Source organism: Daktulosphaira vitifoliae, unplaced genomic scaffold, assembly GCF_025091365.1.
Source record: "Daktulosphaira vitifoliae isolate Bord-2020 unplaced genomic scaffold, ASM2509136v1 Scaffold_1, whole genome shotgun sequence".
Taxonomy (NCBI): Eukaryota; Metazoa; Arthropoda; class Insecta; order Hemiptera; family Phylloxeridae; genus Daktulosphaira; species Daktulosphaira vitifoliae.
In genome coordinates this window covers 43,159,257-43,181,725 of record NW_026099572.1, presented here as the reverse complement: position 1 = coordinate 43,181,725, position 22,469 = coordinate 43,159,257, and the positions used below count along the sequence as shown (strand labels likewise).

Here is a 22,469-nt window from a genome sequence, read left to right as displayed (position 1 = left end):
TTCATGGGAAACAAATTATTGAAAATGATACAAGGGCCCAAAAATTGTTGGCCCCTCCAATAAACATTTTCTGGCTACGTGCCTGCATCCGTAGTGGAAGGATGTGTATTTAATTTTTGTGTGATCGAAGAAAGAGACGGGTCGCTTATTTTGCCAGTTTTGTATTTCCCTCCTCGTAAACGGTCGCTCGTAGAACGCATCGTTTGTTTCGGCAACAGCATAAATATTGTCAAGAGTGATGGAGATCAGGAACGGCTGTGTTGTGGGTATCCTTATTAAATTGTCGTCGATAGCGGACTCCACCATCGGGTGGCGTGCACAACATGTACGGCGCTTTGTTGAGTTTTCCAGGAACGTGTAGTATAATGTAATTTTGGTTACTTGGATGTCGTTAATTTACTGTCATTACCCTTCGATTAGTGTAAAGACGTCAACGCGGCGTTGTTTGTATATACTTCAAAATGGGCCTAAAAATGACCTAAATTTGTCTGTGGTCCATATGATGCGTGTCGCGGTTTACAATCGTTTTAAAGAGTGACCGGATTCCCTGCGAAATGTCAGACAATGCCCTCTCTACTTTAGACATGTGCGTTTCTATACGCGTGTTACGAGATGTATCACGTAAAATTTTCGTAACATGCCTACCTCACCATATCATAAGGTTTTCTTACTTTAAATCAATATTAGTTTTGTGAATATTAACGAGCTGATACGTTTCAGTTATCTCGGAACAGTACGTATCGCGAAAGTGATTTTAACGTACAGATGTGGTGGGTCTTTCAACTATCATATACACGTAGAAGGCGATGGAAGACGAAGGTACATACGGTTGGGTTTTTAATTTTATTTTAGTATCTAAAATTAAATAAGTTAAAATTCGATAAATTTGTGAACATTTTCTACAAAATAGCACATTTTTAATTAAAATAGAGACTTACATAAAAAAGTTTTAATCAAATACAGATTAATTGAAATCCATAAATTTTTACACAAAACAAATAATCAAATTTTTGTTTAACATTTTTCGAAATTATTATTTTGAAACATCATTCCAGTTTGTTTGAAAAACAGCCATGAAAACAAAGTTGATATTAGAGTAGTACTATAATTATAAATATATTCTATTATAATATATTTTATATAGTTGACCATTCTCTATTAATATATTTTTATAAAATAAACGTGTTATGTTACAGTTTAAATTATTTTTAATAGTTATTATTAGGTTTAATTAAATAAGATACAAAAGTATTATTAAAATGTTCTTGTAAGCAATTTTAACGTTATAAAATTTTAAGGAAAAATGTATCAATATATCATAGATCACATAATAATATAATTTACACATTTTGTAAAAATTATTTCTGAATAAAAATAAATCATTGTAATTTTTTAATGCCTTAAAAAAAAGATTTGTTTTAAAATTAGATGAATTTGTGAACATTTTCTACAAAATAGCACATTTTTAATTGAAATAAAGATTTACGTAGAACCATCTTAATCAAATACACATAAATTAAAATTCATTAATTTTTATACAAAACAAATAATAAAACATACAGGATGTTCAACATTTTTTCGAAATTCTGAAACAGCATTCAGTTGGTTCAAAAAACAGTAATGAAAACAAAGTTAATATTATATTTTTAAATATTGTAGCCATCATTTTCTATAATTATTTTTATATAAAATAATATATCTTATGTTACATTTTAAATTATTTTTAACGGTAATTATAAGGTCTCATTAAAAAAAATGCGTTATTGTATTTTAAAATGTTATTGTGAGCAACTAATGATATAAACACAGGGATTGGAGAAAAAATTTATCAATATACTACAGGTCACATAATAATATAATTTACATATCCTGTAAAAGTTATTCGTAAAATAAATAAATCGCTGTAATTTTTTAACGCCATAAAAAAAAGATTTGTGTTCTTAGTAAACATATTTTAACTATCATATCTATGATATAAAAATATAATGAACACATTTGATTATATTCATTTTAAATCGACTTTAATTCTTAACTAGTCATAATTAATATTAGTATTTTATTTTAAATGGAATTTTATTCGTTGATTTTAATATCTATTGGGATTTTTTTTATGAATATAGATGAAGGAGTAAATTGCAATTATCGCGATGATTATAAAAATTACATCAAAACAGTGATTGGTCACATTCGTTCAAATATTGGATTGAATGAAATGCTAAATTTAAAATTCAAAGAAGATTCAAATTTTATTATTAGTATAGAGGAAGCTTTCAAACCTGAAATAAACTACCATAATTTCAAAAATAACTATTTTTATACAATAAGTCTACTAAATTTCAAGTATACTGAAATACTAAAACACTTTCTCGATTACATAGATATTATTCTCCAAAAATGTAAACAATTTCATGAAAGAAACTTAAAAGAAAGTTTTATTTCTTGTGTAACATCACTCGTTGAAGAAGTGAAAAATTCCAGAACAATGTTTGAAAATCTCTACAATGCTATGGCGTTTATAAGCTACATAGATGTCAGATTTATGTTTAAAGGAGCAATTATGCCGAATGTTATAATTGACGAAATTAACTTTTTTCTAAAATACGTACTTCAAAAAATATCAGAGAACAGACATTTAGATCTGAACAGTTTGCCAAATATTGAAGACACTGAAATTAATTTTAAGAATTTAAATGAATTTCATACAGTTGCATCAAAAATAGTAAACAATCTCTATCAAAATAGTAATATTATTATCGACACTTCTATAAATACTAATTCAATAACAATTGACATGAATGAAGATGACTCTTATTTAGTCTATTTGACATGTAGTAAACTTAAATCTTTTTATAATGAAAATATAGAACTCTGGTATAAAAATCTTGGCTTTGAACAATTTCTCGATCCCAAAACACCCGAGTAAGAATGTTTAATTACATCTACTTTCTACTCTACTATTACTTTACTAATTTTATTTTAGATATTAAATAACTCAACACATTTGTTTAAAATATAAGAAATTTACATTACATACATCAATTTTATGGTAATTTATAAATATTCCAAGGCCACAATATAAACAAACTTAACTTTTTCTTGGTATATTTGTTGTTTAATTTTATAATTTATATTAATGTATTATTATATAAAATGTTCATAAGCTCCTAGATATCTATGAATAAAATACTATAACAAAATTGTTTTCTGAAATCCTTTGTTTTGCCTCAATATTTTAATACAAATATTCATTTTAATAATTTTTTAAAAATTAAACTGAATGGAAATAATGCAATGTCTTATTAATTCTTTTTTAATTTATTTAATCTGTGTATTTCATAAATAATTATAGAATTTTTTTTTACTATAGACTCATACCTCCAATTGATCCAAATATTAATAAAAATATGGCAATTGAAGCTTTCAATATACTTCGACAGGAATCTGGTTGGAAAACAATGGAACATATAAATATAGTTTATAATGGAAAACTATTTAGCGTAGATTCTATAATGAAAGACCCAATTGATAAAATGAATTTTCAAATAAAAAAAGAACATATAACACAATTAATAAGATGTAGGTACACAGAAATAATTAAAAATTACCATGTCTTATTATCTGCTACATTGTCTCAGTGCAATTCATATGCAAATCGATTCAACTACAATTGTTTGATTAAATTCTTTGACTCAGTTAACAAATCTAAAATGATGTTTGAAGGTCTGCATACAGTTTTAATTACTTTACAGAATTTAACATTGTGGAGTTTTACTTTATGGTCTCATTCAAATTTACAAAATATATTAAAATGGGTTGACAATTTTAATTCTTTATTGAAAAACAATGAATTTTCTCAAGATAAATTTGTCGATCATAATGGTATTAAAAAAACTGAGATTATAGACAAAAAATGTGAAGTTTTAAGAAATTTACGGAAAAAATTATATATTTACTTGAAGAGCGAATTGAGTAACATAAACACCCGTTGTAATATGAAAGAACATTTTTTTGATAAGACCCAACTTGAAAATCATTTTAAGTATTTAGCAAGTACAATGAATACTTCATATAATGAACAGTCAATCGAAATGCATCAAAAAGCATTCAAATTTTTTGATGAGTTCTGTGAATATGTTTATAAATCTTGTTATGAAAATTTAGGATTCAGAAAAGTTGATCGTCTCAACAAAAGCTCCGATGACATATTAATTGTGGATTAGATTGATTATTCACCTACTTGGTTTTCATTACATAGTAAATGGCCAAGTATCAAACAGTTGAATTTAATAATTAAATTTCATAAAATTATTATTAAATTAATTTACTAATCACTAGATTACAAGTCACATTTAATTTTTGTAAATTGTTTAATAACATTATTTTAAAAATGTTTAGTTAGTATTTTTATTATTAAATATGAGTTTTAAAAAAATATTGTTGTAGGTGTATAACGTTAAGAAACATTATTTGTTTTTAATTTTAATAATATAAAAATAAAAAATAATTTTTTTAACGTATACTTTCGAGTGTTAAAAAAAATGTGCTGTTTAAAAATCTTTTTATGTTTTGTGGTTATTTTTATAAAGAGTTATCAAGCGTTTACAGAGTAATGTAGGGTTGCATGGAACAAAATGCATATACGCGCGAATATACTCGATAGCTCCATAAAAAAATATTCTAGAACACTACACTATAAAACGACGCCACATCAGTCAATCAACCAGTTAGTTCGTCACAAGTAGACAGTTAGTACACGTAGTGCATGCATATATTGTAAATATTCTAAAAGTGTTTAAATAATAAATCGTCTATCTTTGTTATCTTCTTTACGTAAATCGTTGTTTTTATTTATTGTTTAATCAATACGTAAAACACCAACTGTTATTAATATAATAATCAGCCGTAATCTCCGCCTTTGACACCATGGCAAGGATATCGCCAACTGTGAATAATTGATTATGCGATCTGTTTCCTTGCTGCAACCAACCCGATTTTTGTGATATATTGTAGTAAATAGTTGAAAATGTATTAAAAAACTTTGATATTAGTATAGTATAAGGTTTTTAACATTGTATTTAGCAATTTTAAATTCAATTACATTCAATAACAATGGTGGGAACAAGAATATATTGAAGGGGAACGAGAAAATAATGATGCATTGACGTTTTTAACAAGGAACGTCTTGTTTTCGGTCAGAACGGTTGGTTGTGTGGCGAAATGTTGAACAAAATGTGTGTTTATGTATAACTCTTCACTCGCCACGTGTTATTATCTCTTGTATCCCGTCGTCTATGGCCTTGAGACTAGACAGTCGTAACCCATTCACCCCACCCCGCTCACCACTCGCCGATAATAATATTTTCCTGTATAATTTTTTGGTTTTCGTACCCGTACAGGCGTATGTGATATAAATTATATATATATATATATATAAACAAATTTTTATTTTGACTGACCAATACCGCCCGCGTGTAATGCGCCTTACGTATAAATATCTATATATTCCTACCGCCGTTTATACCTTAGGTATAACGTTCCCCCCGCCCACAAAACAAGGCTATACCTAGTGCACGATACGTTTACGTACTTAAGTCGCTTTACATGAATATATATATATTCTAATTACTATTAAAAATTATATATTAATACACTTAATTCTCATTAAGAGATATATAGTGTATTCATTCCGATTACGGAAGATGATTCCCATATCGTCATTTTTCGTCACTACCTCCACGTTGCGCACCACTGCTTTCCTTGGATATGGTAGCCGTTTCTCAGACTCCCTCCCCGGAATCGAACCTTGATTTCCCGTTATCCGTTATAACCATGATAATGTTAGTAATTACTATCGTGATTGCTCGTTATGTTAAATATTTAAATTTTTTTTAATTCTATGGCGTCGGCTAAACCAGCTTCCTACTCTTTAGCCCTTCGAGGCTGGTAATGTTTATTTTTTTTGTAGATGTTTTGAGCCAGATTATTATTTCTGTGGACCGTGCCATTAACATAACATATGTGGCAAATTTTTTTTATTACATTTTTCTTTTGTAGGTGTCCCTATTTTCTTTTATTTAAGTCCTTCGACATGGTAGGCGCGTTCTAATACTACCTGTCATGTATTATATATATATATATATATATTATGATTCTTTTATGTAGGTTTGATATTATATCATATGTGGTGATGCGTGTATATAGTATTAAAACAATGTGGTGACGTAGTGCATTTCATTCAATTTTTTTTTGGATTTTGGAAATTTATTGTTTTTTTTTTTAATTTATTTAAGTCCGTTTCATTTAACTTAACCATCATTTTATTTTTTTTGCGTGTACCATATTCAATGGACTCGTGTATTTTGAATTTTTTTCCTTTCAAAAATCAACTCTCCCTAGTTTATAAGGTACGGGCAACGGCCTTATACAGGGTGTTCAATAAGTTCGGAAACACCCATTTTTTAGAGCCGCTATTGAGTTTTTTAATAATTTTTTTTTTTAGAAGCTAATTGAATAATTAAATGCATCTTTTACGATTAAAATTTAAATTCAACCCTAATGCAAAAGGGTAGAAATCTACCCTAACTTAAGAAATTTAAATGGCAACCCCTAATTTTTTTTACTAATTTCAATAGAGAATTCAATTTTAAAAAGAATTATGGTGAAAATAACTTTTTATGTTAAACCATTTTTAAATAATCGTTGTTTTAAGGGTAGAAAAGTGTCCTATGTGAAGACAGATTTTGCTATGATCATTTTTATGAATTTAATTTTATAAAAAAGATATCTATTGCAAATTATCTGCAAATTTATTAAGAAAAAAAAAATTTTTATTAAAGCATGTAAAAAGAACTTAAATGGACATTTTATAAATCGCTCTCTTATACGCGATCTTTAATTGGGGTATTTGTAGAAAATAGCATTATCGGTCAATGCATAACATAATGTTTCCGGACTTTTTCCTATAGGAGTTTTAGCATTGATATCTAACATACATAACTAGTGTACACTTTTATCTGTGACCGTTGAACGTGTTCAATTGTTATAGTCGCTTTATCGACAATTAGTGTCACTTTAAGTACGTCATGCTGTCAAACATATTACAGGTAGTAGTTTGTAAGTTTATACAAAAATTATCAGTGGTCATTATAACATTATTATTATTCAATACGCAACAACGTTTCCAAACTTATGCCTATAGGAGTTGTAATATACTTTTCAACTACCAACTAATAATTATTTTTAACTCAGATTAAAGTAACTGTCCACATATTTTCTAATATTACAGTTGATCTATCGACAGTTATGGGATAGTTTGAGGTAAATTAAAGACTATAAAATAGTTTCTGTAACGCATCATTTTTCGATTTTGACTTTTATACTCATGACGAAATTAACCTTAAGTTTTTAACCTGTATTGACTTAAGATTATTTTTAATATTTCATTAAGTTATATTTTAGCTTCGATGCAAAGCTGAAAAGGTATTAATTTTACTATTATGTACTTATTTATGTTTTTTGTCTAAAGTCTAATGAAAGTTTCAAAATTTTAATTCATAGATGCTACTATAAAGAACATTTTAAAAGGACTAAATGTATCTTTCCCCATTCTAAAAATAATTTAAATAACAATAAACATAATTTTCTAAATTTTTAAAAGACTAAGCCACTTCCTTAGTTTTACATATGGTTGTATTGCTCTGTATACTACATTTAAAGAAAATTTAGCATGCAAGTGTATAATTAAATTAACAGCGAGAGCATCCACAAAAGTCGAGACATTTAAAATAGTTATCTACATTAAAATTTATCACGAGCCGCATAATTTATTAGTGCCTATTTTCAATTTTAATTTATCTGTAAGTGAAACAGCCCTTACCGTAGGCAATGCAATAATTGGTAGTCGTTGATTAACCGATGACTACCAATTGATATTATTATTGATTGTAATAATATTGTTATCAAAAAATATAGTGTTTTTAAATTTTGTTATTCAAATGAAAAATAACAGATAATATCATACCAATTTTCAATTCACAGTTCAAGTATATTTTCAAAATGTATGAATATTTAAAGAATCTTCTAATTTCTATAGTATTTTTTTACTATTTGCTAAAATTTTGAACAACAGATATTTTATTTAAGTGGCAAGTTTAGAATTCAAGTTAAATAAGAATATTAATTTCTGATGGATTAGTTTTATAATTTACACTTTTTCATTACTTAGATTAGCAAGTTTAGTCAACATTTTTATAACTGTTGACAGTAAATAAGTTAGAAAATTTTGTTTTTAATGATTGTTTTAATTTTTACTTTTAATCAAATATCTTGATACATTAAGTTTGATTTTTTAACTTTTGTGTTTCATATTTGTTAAAGTACAACCTCATAAAGTTTTATTTTATTTCATAACAGTTCTCTAATTTATTAATTAAAAAATTGATATCATTTAATATTTGCTAACATTTTGTACATGACAATACATTGTTGAGTACTAATTAAGTATTTTATCTTTATCATGCATCTTTAATTAGTATAATTATTGGATAAAAGAAATTTAAAAGTCACAAATAAAAATGTATTTATAAATAAATAAAATAAATCTGTATTTATTTTGTTATATTATCCTACTATAAATACAAGAATATTAATTAATTCATAATTTTTCATTACGGAGATATAAATTAATAAATAACCAAGTATTTTCTTGTATTTTTGAATTAGTAAAATTTTTTCAAATACAATTAAATGATTTATAATTACAAACTTGAAATGGTATTTCATCAAATTGAAAGTAAAACAATAGAATTTTTCAATAAAATATTTTAATATGTAATATGAAAAGTGGACAATTTAATTACTCATTCAAAATTTAACTTAATCGATAATACAAAACATATTAGAAAATTATTAAATAAAGACAATTTTTAGTTTTTCATAAAATAAAACCAGTTCTGTTTTTAGAGAATTATCAAATTCCTTTAAATATTGATGATTCAGTTTTGTTGTATACATTTTTTTATTTCTTTAAATAACTCTATAGAAATAATGGATGTTAAAATCAATAAAATCCATAATAAATATGAAAAAAAATTCTATGATTTTAAATTGAATTGAAGTAAACTTTAGAATAGTAAATTCCAACTCCTAACATGTAAAATAAATTATTTAAATAAAGTGATTGGAGGTTGAACATTTATAAATGTAAATGAAAACAAAAATTTAATTGTAGAATAATTATAATTAAAAAGATATGTTGAAAACTTTATAATGGAATNATTATAATTAAAAAGATATGTTGAAAACTTTATTATGGAGTAGAACTATGAACATTGAATTATCAGTTAAAATTCCAAAATTAGTAATAAAAAATTTATTACAAGTGTTATAGAAGAAAAATTAATAAAAAAAAAAAAAAGTTGAATAGAATTTTTTTTATTACTAAAAAATTAAAAAAATTAAGCTTATCCATTTACCTATCTTAACAATATTTAACATTCAAAATTAATATGGTAATCATTATTTTTTTTATACCTTGCATATTTTAAAGTCCAACCATTTACTTCTCCTGTCTTGTCGTATTGTTTAAAAAAATGGCATTTTATTAATTAATTGTAGTATTTATAAGTACAACCAGTATTTATATAATTGGGTTACCTGTTGATTTAAAATGTCTGTATAATCAATAAAATATGACTCTCTGTTATTTATTCTGAATTGCATAAGTTAGATTTTTTTAAAATTATCTCTTAATTTTTTTAAATCAGAATTATTGTATAGAGAAATAGCGTGTAAAATAGATTCTTTAAGATCCCTTAAAATTTAAGTACAGATTTGATCTTCAGACATGTTTTTATCTACCTTTCTNGATTCTTTAAGATCCCTTAAAATTTAAGTACAGATTTGATCTTCAGACATGTTTTTATCTACCTTTCTAAACAGCGAAGCTGAGAAGGTATTAATTTTACAATAAAGTGTTTATTTTTTTTTTTTTGTGTCTGTTTCCACTTTTTCTCAGCTTTTACTTGACTGATTTCTTTCAACAATACGTCAAAAGATCACAAATCGTATCTAGTTGAAGATATTAACCTTAAAAATTAAAAAATTTTCTCTTGTTCCCCGCAAACGGGGGAAATTTCCAAAAAAATTACAATTTTTAGAATCGGTAAATTTTGTAATTTTTTTCATTTTTTTTTCTTAAAACTTCTATAACTTTTTCAAAAATCAACAAATAAAAATAATTTTTTTTTATACTAAAATCTTGAATATTTTCTTTTCATTTGATATCATTTTTTTGAAAATCTAACACTGAACTTGTTCACAGGGGGGGATTTAAAATAGCAACATTTTACAAAAACTAAATTTTTCAACTTAACTTTTGAAAATGTTCCGGAAATACTGTGTCCTTTAAACATATATCAAATTAAAGCTTATGTAATGATCTATAAATTAAAAAAAAGAATTGCGGAAAGTCGTTGTCGTCCGTGCAGCGCTTAATGGTTTTTTTAATCTAAAATTACATAAGTTAAAATTAGATAAATTTAGGAACATTTATTACAAAGATTGCGAGTCATTACTGCCCGTTCGGCACTTTTTGCATTTTGTACTATGGTGTATGTCACGCGATAAAAACGTAACAGGTGATGGTAGACAAAAGTCACACGGTTGGGATTTTAATTTTGTTTTAATATCTAAAATTAAATAAGATAAAATTAGATAAATTTAAGAACATTTTCTACAAAAAAGCATATTTTTTTTAATTGTAATATAGATTTAAGTAGAAATATTTTAGTAAAATATACATAAATTGAAATCCATACATTTTTACACAAAACAAATAAAAAACTTACAGGATGATCAACATTTTTTCCAAATTATTGTATTCTAAACCACTATTCGAATTTGATTGAAAACAGTGATGAAAACAAAGTTAATATTAAAGTACTATGATACTAATAATATTTTGTAGCTAACCATTTTCTATCGTTTTTTTTATATAAAATAAAATATATGTTACAATTTAAACAATTTTTAACAGTAATTATAAGGTCTCATTAAAAAAAATTACCATACTATATTTTAAAATGTTCTTGTAAGCTATTATTGTCATTAACACAGGAATTAAAAAAATATCAATATATTACAGGTCACATAATATTATGATTCACATATCCTGTAAAAATTATTTGTAAAATAAAAGTAAATAGTTGTAGTTTTTTTACTGTCATAAAAACAGATTAATTCGTTGTGTTTGTCGGGCGCGTGTGCTGTGGTTAAATTTAGGTTACCTAAGAAGAGTGCCCAACTGGATAATTTACTGTTATTGCCCTTCAATTTATATAAATGAGACAACGCGGCGTTGTCTGTATACAATTCAAAATATGTCTAAAAATGACATAATTTTGTCTATGGCTCATATGATCGCGTATGACAGATACCTAATGATTTCAAACTGTATTTACTCGACAAATGAAAATTAATAAAGCTGTAAAATTATTTTGAATAAAGTTATATCGAAAGTTCCACATGTAAATGTGTCGAATGCCATGCTTTTAGACATAGTTAAAATCCTGGAAACCTCAACACCGCTTCAAATAACATTTCGATATTGGAATCTATATAAAAATCCTGGACTACCAAATAGTAAAAAACAAGCCTGCACCGTGAAAACTTTTTCGCAGATTGAGAGTCCAAGATTTGTTATTGTGACTTTTCAAGTGGATAGAATATACAAAATAAACAAAGATAATAGTAGATTTGACCATTGTTCGCTATCATCTCTAAAAGTATATTTGAACTCTGAATCGTACCCTTGCGACAACTTCGAAAGTCCATTCGCGGACTTTCGAAATGATAAGTACGTTGTACCATTCACATGTACACCCAATTCCAAGTGGCGTTCTATGAAAAGGATATGGGGTGACCTATGCTGACAAAAATAGTATTCAAGACAACTGCTTCACTCATTGTCATTGACTGTTCAAGGCAAAATGAAAAATTAAAAAATGCGCCAGTAGATATTAGATTAGAATTTGAATTCGATAAAAATTTTACGGTCAATACTACAGCATATTGTTTGATTGTACAAGATAAAATGTTTGAATATAATCTATGGCTAATGAAATTCATAAAATATTATAATTTGTTTTTTCTAAAAAATAATGTAAAATTTTATATTTATAAAATACTAATGATTACTTAAATATATATTTTGCATTTAAAAAATGTATTTATTTTAGTACTTTATCCTTATTATATTTCATTTATTTAGTACATAAATCGAAAGCGTATAGTAAAATAATAAAATGCGTAGGCGTGAAAAACAACAACGTTTATAAAATGCATACGACAGTGATCATTAATATATGGTGTCATCTTTGATGTTGGGAATATGCTTACCTAAGCGTCTGGTAGCCAATGGTAAAATTCTTAGAAAATGATTTGTTATATACAATCTATAGACGTGTGGCAAATTAGTTTATGTTGGGTTTTATCTCCATCTCACCTATTTCAAGTTAGTTTATGTTAAGTTTCCATTACCTCTTTAGGACATGTTGAGCCTGTAGAGTTAATATTAAGTAAATATGTTAAAAGAATAGTCAAGGACACGTGTGGTGGTAACAGCGGCGTCTACTTAACGTGTACTATTCAATGTATAGCGTACGTTTATCAGTTGACGTTATGAGTTAACATAGAGTTTTAGTTTACTCTATTCTCCAGTAAATGGCACTGTAATAGGAGAACAGCTACGTATGAACAATCTCTCCCACCCATGGCATCGAGTTATATTGCGCATGTGCATAATAGATTAAACCCCTGCCATTTTGAAAGACCTTCACATCCTTATCCTTTATCATAAGACCACGCCTCTCCTTACTACTACTATCATAAGACCACTACTTCCCCTCCACCATCACAAGACCACGCTATCTGTCTGACCTTGATCATACCTATCGTTAGGTAAGGGGGTAAAGAGGGGGGCGCAGCTTTTCCTTATTTAATCTACCCGTTATTTATGTTAGTAAGAAAATCGTTAATAGCGTTATTCACAATTTTTATATTTTTTTGTTATTTGAATCACATTGTATGCACAATTTATTTTAAATACGTTATTTTGATTAATTTTTACATTAGTTACATTCTATAACTATGTTGATGATAATTATATATCGATTATAGCGTTATTCACAAAACTTTTTTTTTCTGTCTTTTGAATCACTCTTATTTGATATCTCTTTTATTATCTTCTCAGATTCGAAGGATTGTCTTCTGGCTATTAATTCTAACCCTTTTGATTCTTAAACTTCTCCTATAATCCTTTCAATTAGAGCTCCCCTCCACAAAATGTTAACCTCTGGTAAAGATGTTTAATTCCATGCGTTCCCTATCTACGTCGGGATCCGCGGTAACGAGTTTGCTGATTTTTTTGCTAAATGCGCATCATCATTCTTAAGTTATTCTTCCTATTTTCTTCCTTATTCTGTTGATCAGCATTACTTTAGATCTACCCTGATGGAAGCATGGCTCACTAAGTGTTCTTCTCTCCTTGACAGCTTTGCCGGATGGCATCATTCCATCGTATAGCGTATCGTAGCGAGTAAGCTATACCATTTCTTGCTTTTCATACTTAGACTTAGTCATAACCTTTTACCAGCATTCGCTTACAAATTAAACCTGAATTCTGTTCCCTTTTGCCATTCATAACGCTAAATAATACTATATTATTTAGCTCTTATGTAATTGTCGAGCTATAATATTTTCATAATAAAATCTAATAAAAAAAAAAAAATTATTAAATTAGATTAAATTTCATCTAATCTGAGATATCAAAGATTAGTTGGTTTTAAGAAAGATAATACTGATAAATATTGATAGTATTGAAATGTTACAAAAATATTTTTAAAAAATCAAATGAGTTAGCCACAATGCGAAATTTCCAACTTTCATGGCGCATTGAAAAATATAAAAAGAACGGTTCGCTAACCCACTGGGCGAGACAATGTATTGTCGGACCATAGTAGAATTAAAAAAAAAATATTGTACACTGAAAGCAATTTAAGATAAAAAAATAAAAAAGTTGTATTTGATATTTGTTGAGTCGTTGACAGTTGATGTACACCAAAATCTCGTGACACTTGTCACAGAACCATGATGATAAGNGGTGTTTCCGAACTTATTGAACACCCTGTATAAGGCCGTTGCCCGTACCTTATAAACTAGGGAGAGTTGATTTTTGAAAGGAAAAAAATTCAAAATACACGAGTCCATTGAATATGGTACACGCAAAAAAAATAAAATGATGGTTAAGTTAAATGAAACGGACTTAAATAAATTAAAAAAAAAAACAATAAATTTCCAAAATCCAAAAAAAAATTGAATGAAATGCACTACGTCACCACATTGTTTTAATACTATATACACGCATCACCACATATGATATAATATCAAACCTACATAAAAGAATCATAAAATATATATATATATATATAATACATGACAGGTAGTATTAGAACGCGCCTACCATGTCGAAGGACTTAAATAAAAGAAAATAGGGACACCTACAAAAGAAAAATGTAATAAAAAAAATTTGCCACATATGTTATGTTAATGGCACGGTCCACAGAAATAATAATCTGGCTCAAAACATCTACAAAAAAAATAAACATTACCAGCCTCGAAGGGCTAAAGAGTAGGAAGCTGGTTTAGCCGACGCCATAGAATTAAAAAAAATTTAAATATTTAACATAACGAGCAATCACGATAGTAATTACTAACATTATCATGGTTATAACGGATAACGGGAAATCAAGGTTCGATTCCGGGGAGGGAGTCTGAGAAACGGCTACCATATCCAAGGAAAGCAGTGGTGCGCAACGTGGAGGTAGTGACGAAAAATGACGATATGGGAATCATCTTCCGTAATCGGAATGAATACACTATATATCTCTTAATGAGAATTAAGTGTATTAATATATAATTTTTAATAGTAATTAGAATATATATATATTCATGTAAAGCGACTTAAGTACGTAAACGTATCGTGCACTAGGTATAGCCTTGTTTTGTGGGCGGGGGGAACGTTATACCTAAGGTATAAACGGCGGTAGGAATATATAGATATTTATACGTAAGGCGCATTACACGCGGGCGGTATTGGTCAGTCAAAATAAAAATTTGTTTATATATATATATATATATAATTTATATCACATACGCCTGTACGGGTACGAAAACCAAAAAATTATACAGGAAAATATTATTATCGGCGAGTGGTGAGCGGGGTGGGGTGAATGGGTTACGACTGTCTAGTCTCAAGGCCATAGACGACGGGATACAAGAGATAATAACACGTGGCGAGTGAAGAGTTATACATAAACACACATTTTGTTCAACATTTCGCCACACAACCAACCGTTCTGACCGAAAACAAGACGTTCCTTGTTAAAAACGTCAATGCATCATTATTTTCTCGTTCCCCTTCAATATATTCTTGTTCCCACCATTGTTATTGAATGTAATTGAATTTAAAATTGCTAAATACAATGTTAAAAACCTTATACTATACTAATATCAAAGTTTTTTAATACATTTTCAACTATTTACTACAATATATCACAAAAATCGGGTTGGTTGCAGCAAGGAAACAGATCGCATAATCAATTATTCACAGTTGGCGATATCCTTGCCATGGTGTCAAAGGCGGAGATTACGGCTGATTATTATATTAATAACAGTTGGTGTTTTACGTATTGATTAAACAATAAATAAAAACAACGATTTACGTAAAGAAGATAACAAAGATAGACGATTTATTATTTAAACACTTTTAGAATATTTACAATATATGCATGCACTACGTGTACTAACTGTCTACTTGTGACGAACTAACTGGTTGATTGACTGATGTGGCGTCGTTTTATAGTGTAGTGTTCTAGAATATTTTTTTATGGAGCTATCGAGTATATTCGCGCGTATATGCATTTTGTTCCATGCAACCCTACATTACTCTGTAAACGCTTGATAACTCTTTATAAAAATAACCACAAAACATAAAAAGATTTTTAAACAGCACATTTTTTTTAACACTCGAAAGTATACGTTAAAAAAATTATTTTTTATTTTTATATTATTAAAATTAAAAACAAATAATGTTTCTTAACGTTATACACCTACAACAATATTTTTTTAAAACTCATATTTAATAATAAAAATACTAACTAAACATTTTTAAAATAATGTTATTAAACAATTTACAAAAATTAAATGTGACTTGTAATCTAGTGATTAGTAAATTAATTTAATAATAATTTTATGAAATTTAATTATTAAATTCAACTGTTTGATACTTGGCCATTTACTATGTAATGAAAACCAAGTAGGTGAATAATCAATCTAATCCACAATTAATATGTCATCGGAGCTTTTGTTGAGACGATCAACTTTTCTGAATCCTAAATTTTCATAACAAGATTTATAAACATATTCACAGAACTCATCAAAAAATTTGAATGCTTTTTGATGCATTTCGATTGACTGTTCATTATATGAAGTATTCATTGTACTTGCTAAATACTTAAAATGATTTTCAAGTTGGGTCTTATCAAAAAAATGTTCTTTCATATTACAACGGGTGTTTATGTTACTCAATTCGCTCTTCAAGTAAATATATAATTTTTTCCGTAAATTTCTTAAAACTTCACATTTTTTGTCTATAATCTCANATGATTTTCAAGTTGGGTCTTATCAAAAAAATGTTCTTTCATATTACAACGGGTGTTTATGTTACTCAATTCGCTCTTCAAACGAATGATTTTTTTTTGCATTCGTAATAGATTACTTAAATAGAAATCATAGTAATCATTTCTAATTAACTTTTAGTGTTCAAAAAGATTCTGTAATTGAAATATACAGAACTGAATTTAATTTAATAATTTACTTTAAATAAAAAAAACAATCAAAATAAAGTTTTTAAAAAGATCTACTCAATTGAGCATGTTGTAAAATTTGATTATAATTGTAAAAATCTATTGTTAAATTCAGGTGAAACTAAAAATCATTTTTTTTTTTTTGATTTATGATTTATAAAGCAACATGTTACAAAAAAATTTGGAATGTTATAGACTTGAAGAAACATACACAAATAGAGTTAAAATAAATATTGTATAAAAAACTAAAAAAACACACTTTAAAAGCATACCGAACTAAAAAGTTATATTAAACTATATATTTTATAAATTTAAAATTATATTTATGACTATCAATAGATATAATTTCTGTATTGCCAGTTAGTGTGTTTATAAACTCATAACACTTAATATCATTGATAATAAAGGCTATATACCTGTGAATATCGTCTTAAATAAACAATTAGCTACCTGTATTTGTAATCCCATATGTCNTTAAAATTATATTTATGACTATCAATAGATATAATTTCTGTATTGCCAGTTAGTGTGTTTATAAACTCATAACACTTAATATCATTGATAATAAAGGCTATATACCTGTGAATATCGTCTTAAATAAACAATTAGCTACCTGTATTTGTAATCCCATATGTCTTATACATGTATATTAATTTTAAAAAAAAACCTTTAAATGTTTATATTGTTACAAACAATGAGAACAATAGAAACCCGTTTCCTGACTTACTGAACACCCTGTATAATATTGCTGACACATGTGGTCATCCTGTAATTAGCGGGAGGGGGGGGTTAATACATTACGATGGTCTAGTCTAGACGACGGGATACGCGAGAAATAACAAATTGCGCGTGGAAAGTTACAAATTAACAACCATACAGGTGAAACTAAAAGCGTGTAAAAAATTAATAACTTTTGTTGCTGAATACTTTTATTATATCAAATCTAATTCGATAATATAGTTTAAAAATATAAGAAATGAATGATTTTTATTGTTTATATGAAAAAAGCTGGTTAAGCTACTCTTTATTTGAAAAAGGAATATTTTTTCGATTTTTAAGAGTAATATCTTCAACTAAATACGAATTGTAATCATTTGACGTATCGTTGAAAAAAGTAGGTCAAGTAAGGGTTGAAAAAATTAATTATAGCCACAAATAAAACCACATTGTAAAATAATTTTAATACGAATAAGAAATTTCTTCTCACAAGGGGAGACTATAGTGATGAGATCTTTGATATTTATTGAAGTTCGGAATCTAAATGAGATAAAAATCTAATGTTTTGAAATTGTTTTTTAACTCAAAAAAAAATGCAAAATGTTAATCGCTATAGACGAATTCGAACCTCGTAACCAAAGCGTGAAAGACATAAGTGTTATCGATTAAGCAACTGTTCGTTGCTTTTGTCGCATGATAAAATTGATTATTTAAGCTAACTCAAATTTAAAATTTTCTTTTTCGACTTTAAAAAAGCAAAAAAATTTAAATAAGTTTAATTTATTATGTCTTATGAACTTTATTCTATGTCAATTAAATTATATAATATTCATGAAAGTCAGTGTATTCCCCTTGAGAGATATTTTAAATATAATAAAATATAAAACCCAAAATTTTAACAAAAAAATAGCATATTATTGAATACGGTAGCTATTTTCACCAAGAAGAAAGTAAATATTTCGAATTTTTTTTTCATAATAAAGTATATAATATAATCTTTAATTCAAGATTAAATAAATATGTCAATTTTCAGGAAAATTTTCAACATTTAAATTGAAAAAGCTTAACTTAATCCCTCCTGTAGGCAAATTAAGAGTCAGATTTTCAAAAAAATTATATTAAATATCTAAGGTTTCAATATAAAAATAATTTATTTTAATTTGTTGATATTTCAAAAAGTTATGGCAGTTTTAAGTATTAAAATATTTCATGTAAAACAGTGAATTCTACATAAAAATTACATTTTTCGTTAAATTCGACGGCCATTTTTCCATAGAAGAAAAGGTGTTGAGAAAAATTTTTTTTTTTACTTATAGTATTCATTGTAAGCTTTAATATGACATACATTTTAAGCTCGAAATATTTCCGGAACATTTTCAAAAGTTAAGTTGAAAAAGTTCTACTTTTTATGTGTAAGTTTTGAACGCCCCTTGTATAAGGGAAAATTGTCCAATTTAAATATAAAGTATGTCAAATAAAATAAGTATATATAATGTATTTAGAAAAAAAAATTTGTTTTGATAAATACAGTTTTCGAAAAGTTATAGCAATATAAAGTTGAAAATTTAAAATCAAAAATTTTAAACACAAAAATAGAATTTTTTAGCTATGGCAACCGTTTTCACGTAGAAGATAAGTCTTCGAGAAAAATTTTTTTTAATTTATAGTACGTAACATTAACTTCCATTTGATATACATTGAAACTTGTTCTTTAAGGTTATATAATAAGGTTCTTTCATATTATATGAAAGAACCTTATTATGAAAAATCCAAATTAATAAAACATTTCAAGTATTTAGGAAGTAAAATGAGTACTTCATATTATGAACATTCATAACAAACTGTCCACCACTGCAGAAATTATGTGTGGAATTCCAACCACGTTATATTCGTCACATAAATAATCATAAAATGTGTAGCTCGTATAAAGCAATGTGTTTGAAACAATGGTTGATGGATAATTCGTAATAGTTTTAATTACATATTGTTATAAACATATCTTAACAATTACAAAAATGTATCGATTTATTTTATTAAATAAAACTAATGTATAATTAGAGTTTAACGTGATTCGTCGTTGTTATCATCCCCTAGAGAATAGTGTCCCCACGCTTTTGTATACACGTCCTTGTACTCTCCTAAAAGTACAAATTTTAAACGTCGAATCCGCTATTTTGATATGCGTCATGCACACATTTAGATAAAGTCCATACGTAAAATGTTAATTTTACCTAATTTGTAAAAAAAAAAAATAGTTCGAAACATTGTGTACCAGATGGCTGTATTGATGATTACACTATAGCACTTGAGATTAATACAGCAGATGGCTCAACGCGGCGGCGATGTCGCCGTCAATTACATTAATTGTTAATATACGAGTTAATAAGCTTGACCGTTATTCTTATAGTGAATAATAAATCACTATNGCTTGACCGTTATTCATATAGTGAATAATAAATCACTATTTTTTTTTTTTTGTAGACAATATATAATAATGACGACTTTTCAAGTTTTCTTATAGCAAAACACATTCTTAAATAAACACTACTACCGCCGCCGACGACGACGTAATCACTGGAACATATATATTATAATGTTTATAATATTATTATAATCTGTATTATACTTATCGATTAATGTCGTACTATATTATATAGTATTATATTAAATATATTATAATAATTACACCTCATCCGTTATCACAAATTAATTGTCTAACAGATGTTTTGGAAAGGAGGGAGGGGGGTAGCAACATATCATTGTATGCTGACATCTAATAGGTTTTTAGTATTTGTTAATCTATTGTACGCGCGAGATGGATTTTTTCAATGATATATCGGATAAATTGAATTTTCTTGTTGAAAACGATCCGACGGATAGAGTTTTCAAACTAGTTAGTAAACTATTGAAAAATTATCGAGATTTACAATATTTTGCGGAACGTCTAGGCGATAAAGTCAATGGTGTAGGTTGACTTTTTACATTACAAAGGTTGTGAATTATAGGATGCGGGAAAAAATTCGGACAATCTTGAATGTGCATGCTCTGTTGTGAAGCGAATATATTACGAACTTTTGGATTCAATCGAAACAATTGAAAAGACGACGAATGCGAACCGCAGCGACAGTAACGTCTATTGGAGTTGGAGACTTTAATCACAATGGCTACTAAGGTGTAAATTCAATAAAATCAATGACTTGATCGATTCATCAATGTATAGAATTTCACAAATGTGTAGCGTATACATTGGTCTGGACCCGGACGATTTATTTTGACCAAAAGTCATGTTGGTAAACAATCATCAGGAACTTATTATCACTATCAATTTACAACATAGAATTTATACAATGTGCGGGTATATTTTATCGATAGAGGAAAATTTAAACGGAGTAATACTTTTGCAAGTAATACATTAAGGTGAGCTTGACACAGAGGAGGCTAACTTGAGAAGTTGCATTACTGTTTCAGTCAAAACGTGATGACGGGCGTGTATTTTCGATTAAAAAATTAGTTTGCGCATTTGCACTTCATTAAAGATACGTTATTTGAGAAAATACATCGACAATTGTTTCATATACGTCCGCGTATTATTCGTGAAATGAAGCTTATACTTAAGACTTCAATTGATCGTATGGTGGTTGATAAGAAACCGATAAATTTTAGCCAAATTAAAACATTGGTTTTTTTATATTTCCACGAAATTTGTTGTACGGAGTTTATGGGTAAATTATTAGAAAATACATCGAAAATTATCTTCAGCGATATATTTAAACACATGAAAGTATGTTTAAAAATATTTGATTTTTTTCATCTTAAAACTTAAACTTAAAAATTTTCAGCGTGTATATTTATTTTTTTTTATTTATTTACTAAATTAACGCCCCAAAGGGCAAGAGTACAGTTAATAAAACTTAAACTAGACATCAATAAATTTAGAGAATACAATTAATTATAAAAACAAACAATATAAGTAAAGATTCTTAACTATATAATCGATCTCTTTATTATATCTAAAGAATTAAAAAAGAAATCCACTTTATGACTAACTTCATTACATTCTAATAACATACGATTGACCGGAGCAAAAAGATTATAGTTCTGTTGGACAGGAGAAACATAAAACATCGTTTGAGACCGTAAATGGACTGAAGGAACATTAAAAGGAATAATATCAAGAATTTCTGGACAGTCAATTTTATTATTTAATAAACTATGGATCCAACTTACGTCAAACATTTTCCGCCTCATACTCAGACTGGTTAGTCCAATATCTGAAGCTACTACATTTAAATCAACTTCATTAATATCGTATTTTCCTACTTTTACTACTAACATACGTAGAAAACGTTTTTGCAATTTTTCCAGTTTATTAGTAAGATTAGTTTGATATGGTGACCAAATAATTGACCCATTTTCGACTATAGAACGCACTAAAGAATAAAATAAAACTTTTAAACAAATAGGATTAGAAAACTCCCAGCAATTTCGCTTAAGAAAGCCCAACATCCGCAGTGTTTTATTATAAATAAATGAAATGTGTTCAGTAAAAGATAAATTCGAATTTAATGTAATTACTTCTCCAATTTGGTGGAATTGGCTACAAACAGATCATTTCTAGGAATAGATACTTTACCGAAAATTGACAAGAAAGATCTCCTATGCGTGACTTTTCCAGTCAAATTCGAAGATGATTGAAATAAAATAACGAGCTTACAAAACTAGTTTTTTATTAAAAAAAAAAAATTATATATATACATTATAGTAGTTAAATATACATTTTTTGTTTCTATGCTATATTGNAAAAAAAATTATATATACATTATAGTAGTT

The 22,469-nt window shown here is 27.2% G+C and overlaps 2 protein-coding genes across 3 annotated transcripts in view; both read left to right on the top strand.

The window, feature by feature from the left end:
- The window catches only part of LOC126895316 (uncharacterized), a 64,379-nt gene extending 59,544 nt beyond the window's left edge, over window positions 1–4,835 (top strand). The window contains exons 1-2 of one of the 2 annotated variants that reach the window (XM_050667053.1): window positions 2,010–2,919; window positions 3,368–4,835. In XM_050667053.1, the coding sequence (XP_050523010.1) occupies window positions 2,066–2,919; window positions 3,368–4,220 (1,707 nt within the window). In that variant the 5' untranslated portion in view covers window positions 2,010–2,065 and the 3' untranslated portion in view covers window positions 4,221–4,835. Of the gene's footprint in view, window positions 1–2,009; window positions 2,920–3,367 lie in introns of those variants that run through there. The other variant, XM_050667051.1, reaches the window with a different exon arrangement.
- LOC126895313 (uncharacterized) overlaps window positions 1–22,469 on the top strand; it is a 145,344-nt gene that overhangs the window by 73,876 nt on the left and 48,999 nt on the right. The window lies entirely within an intron of this gene.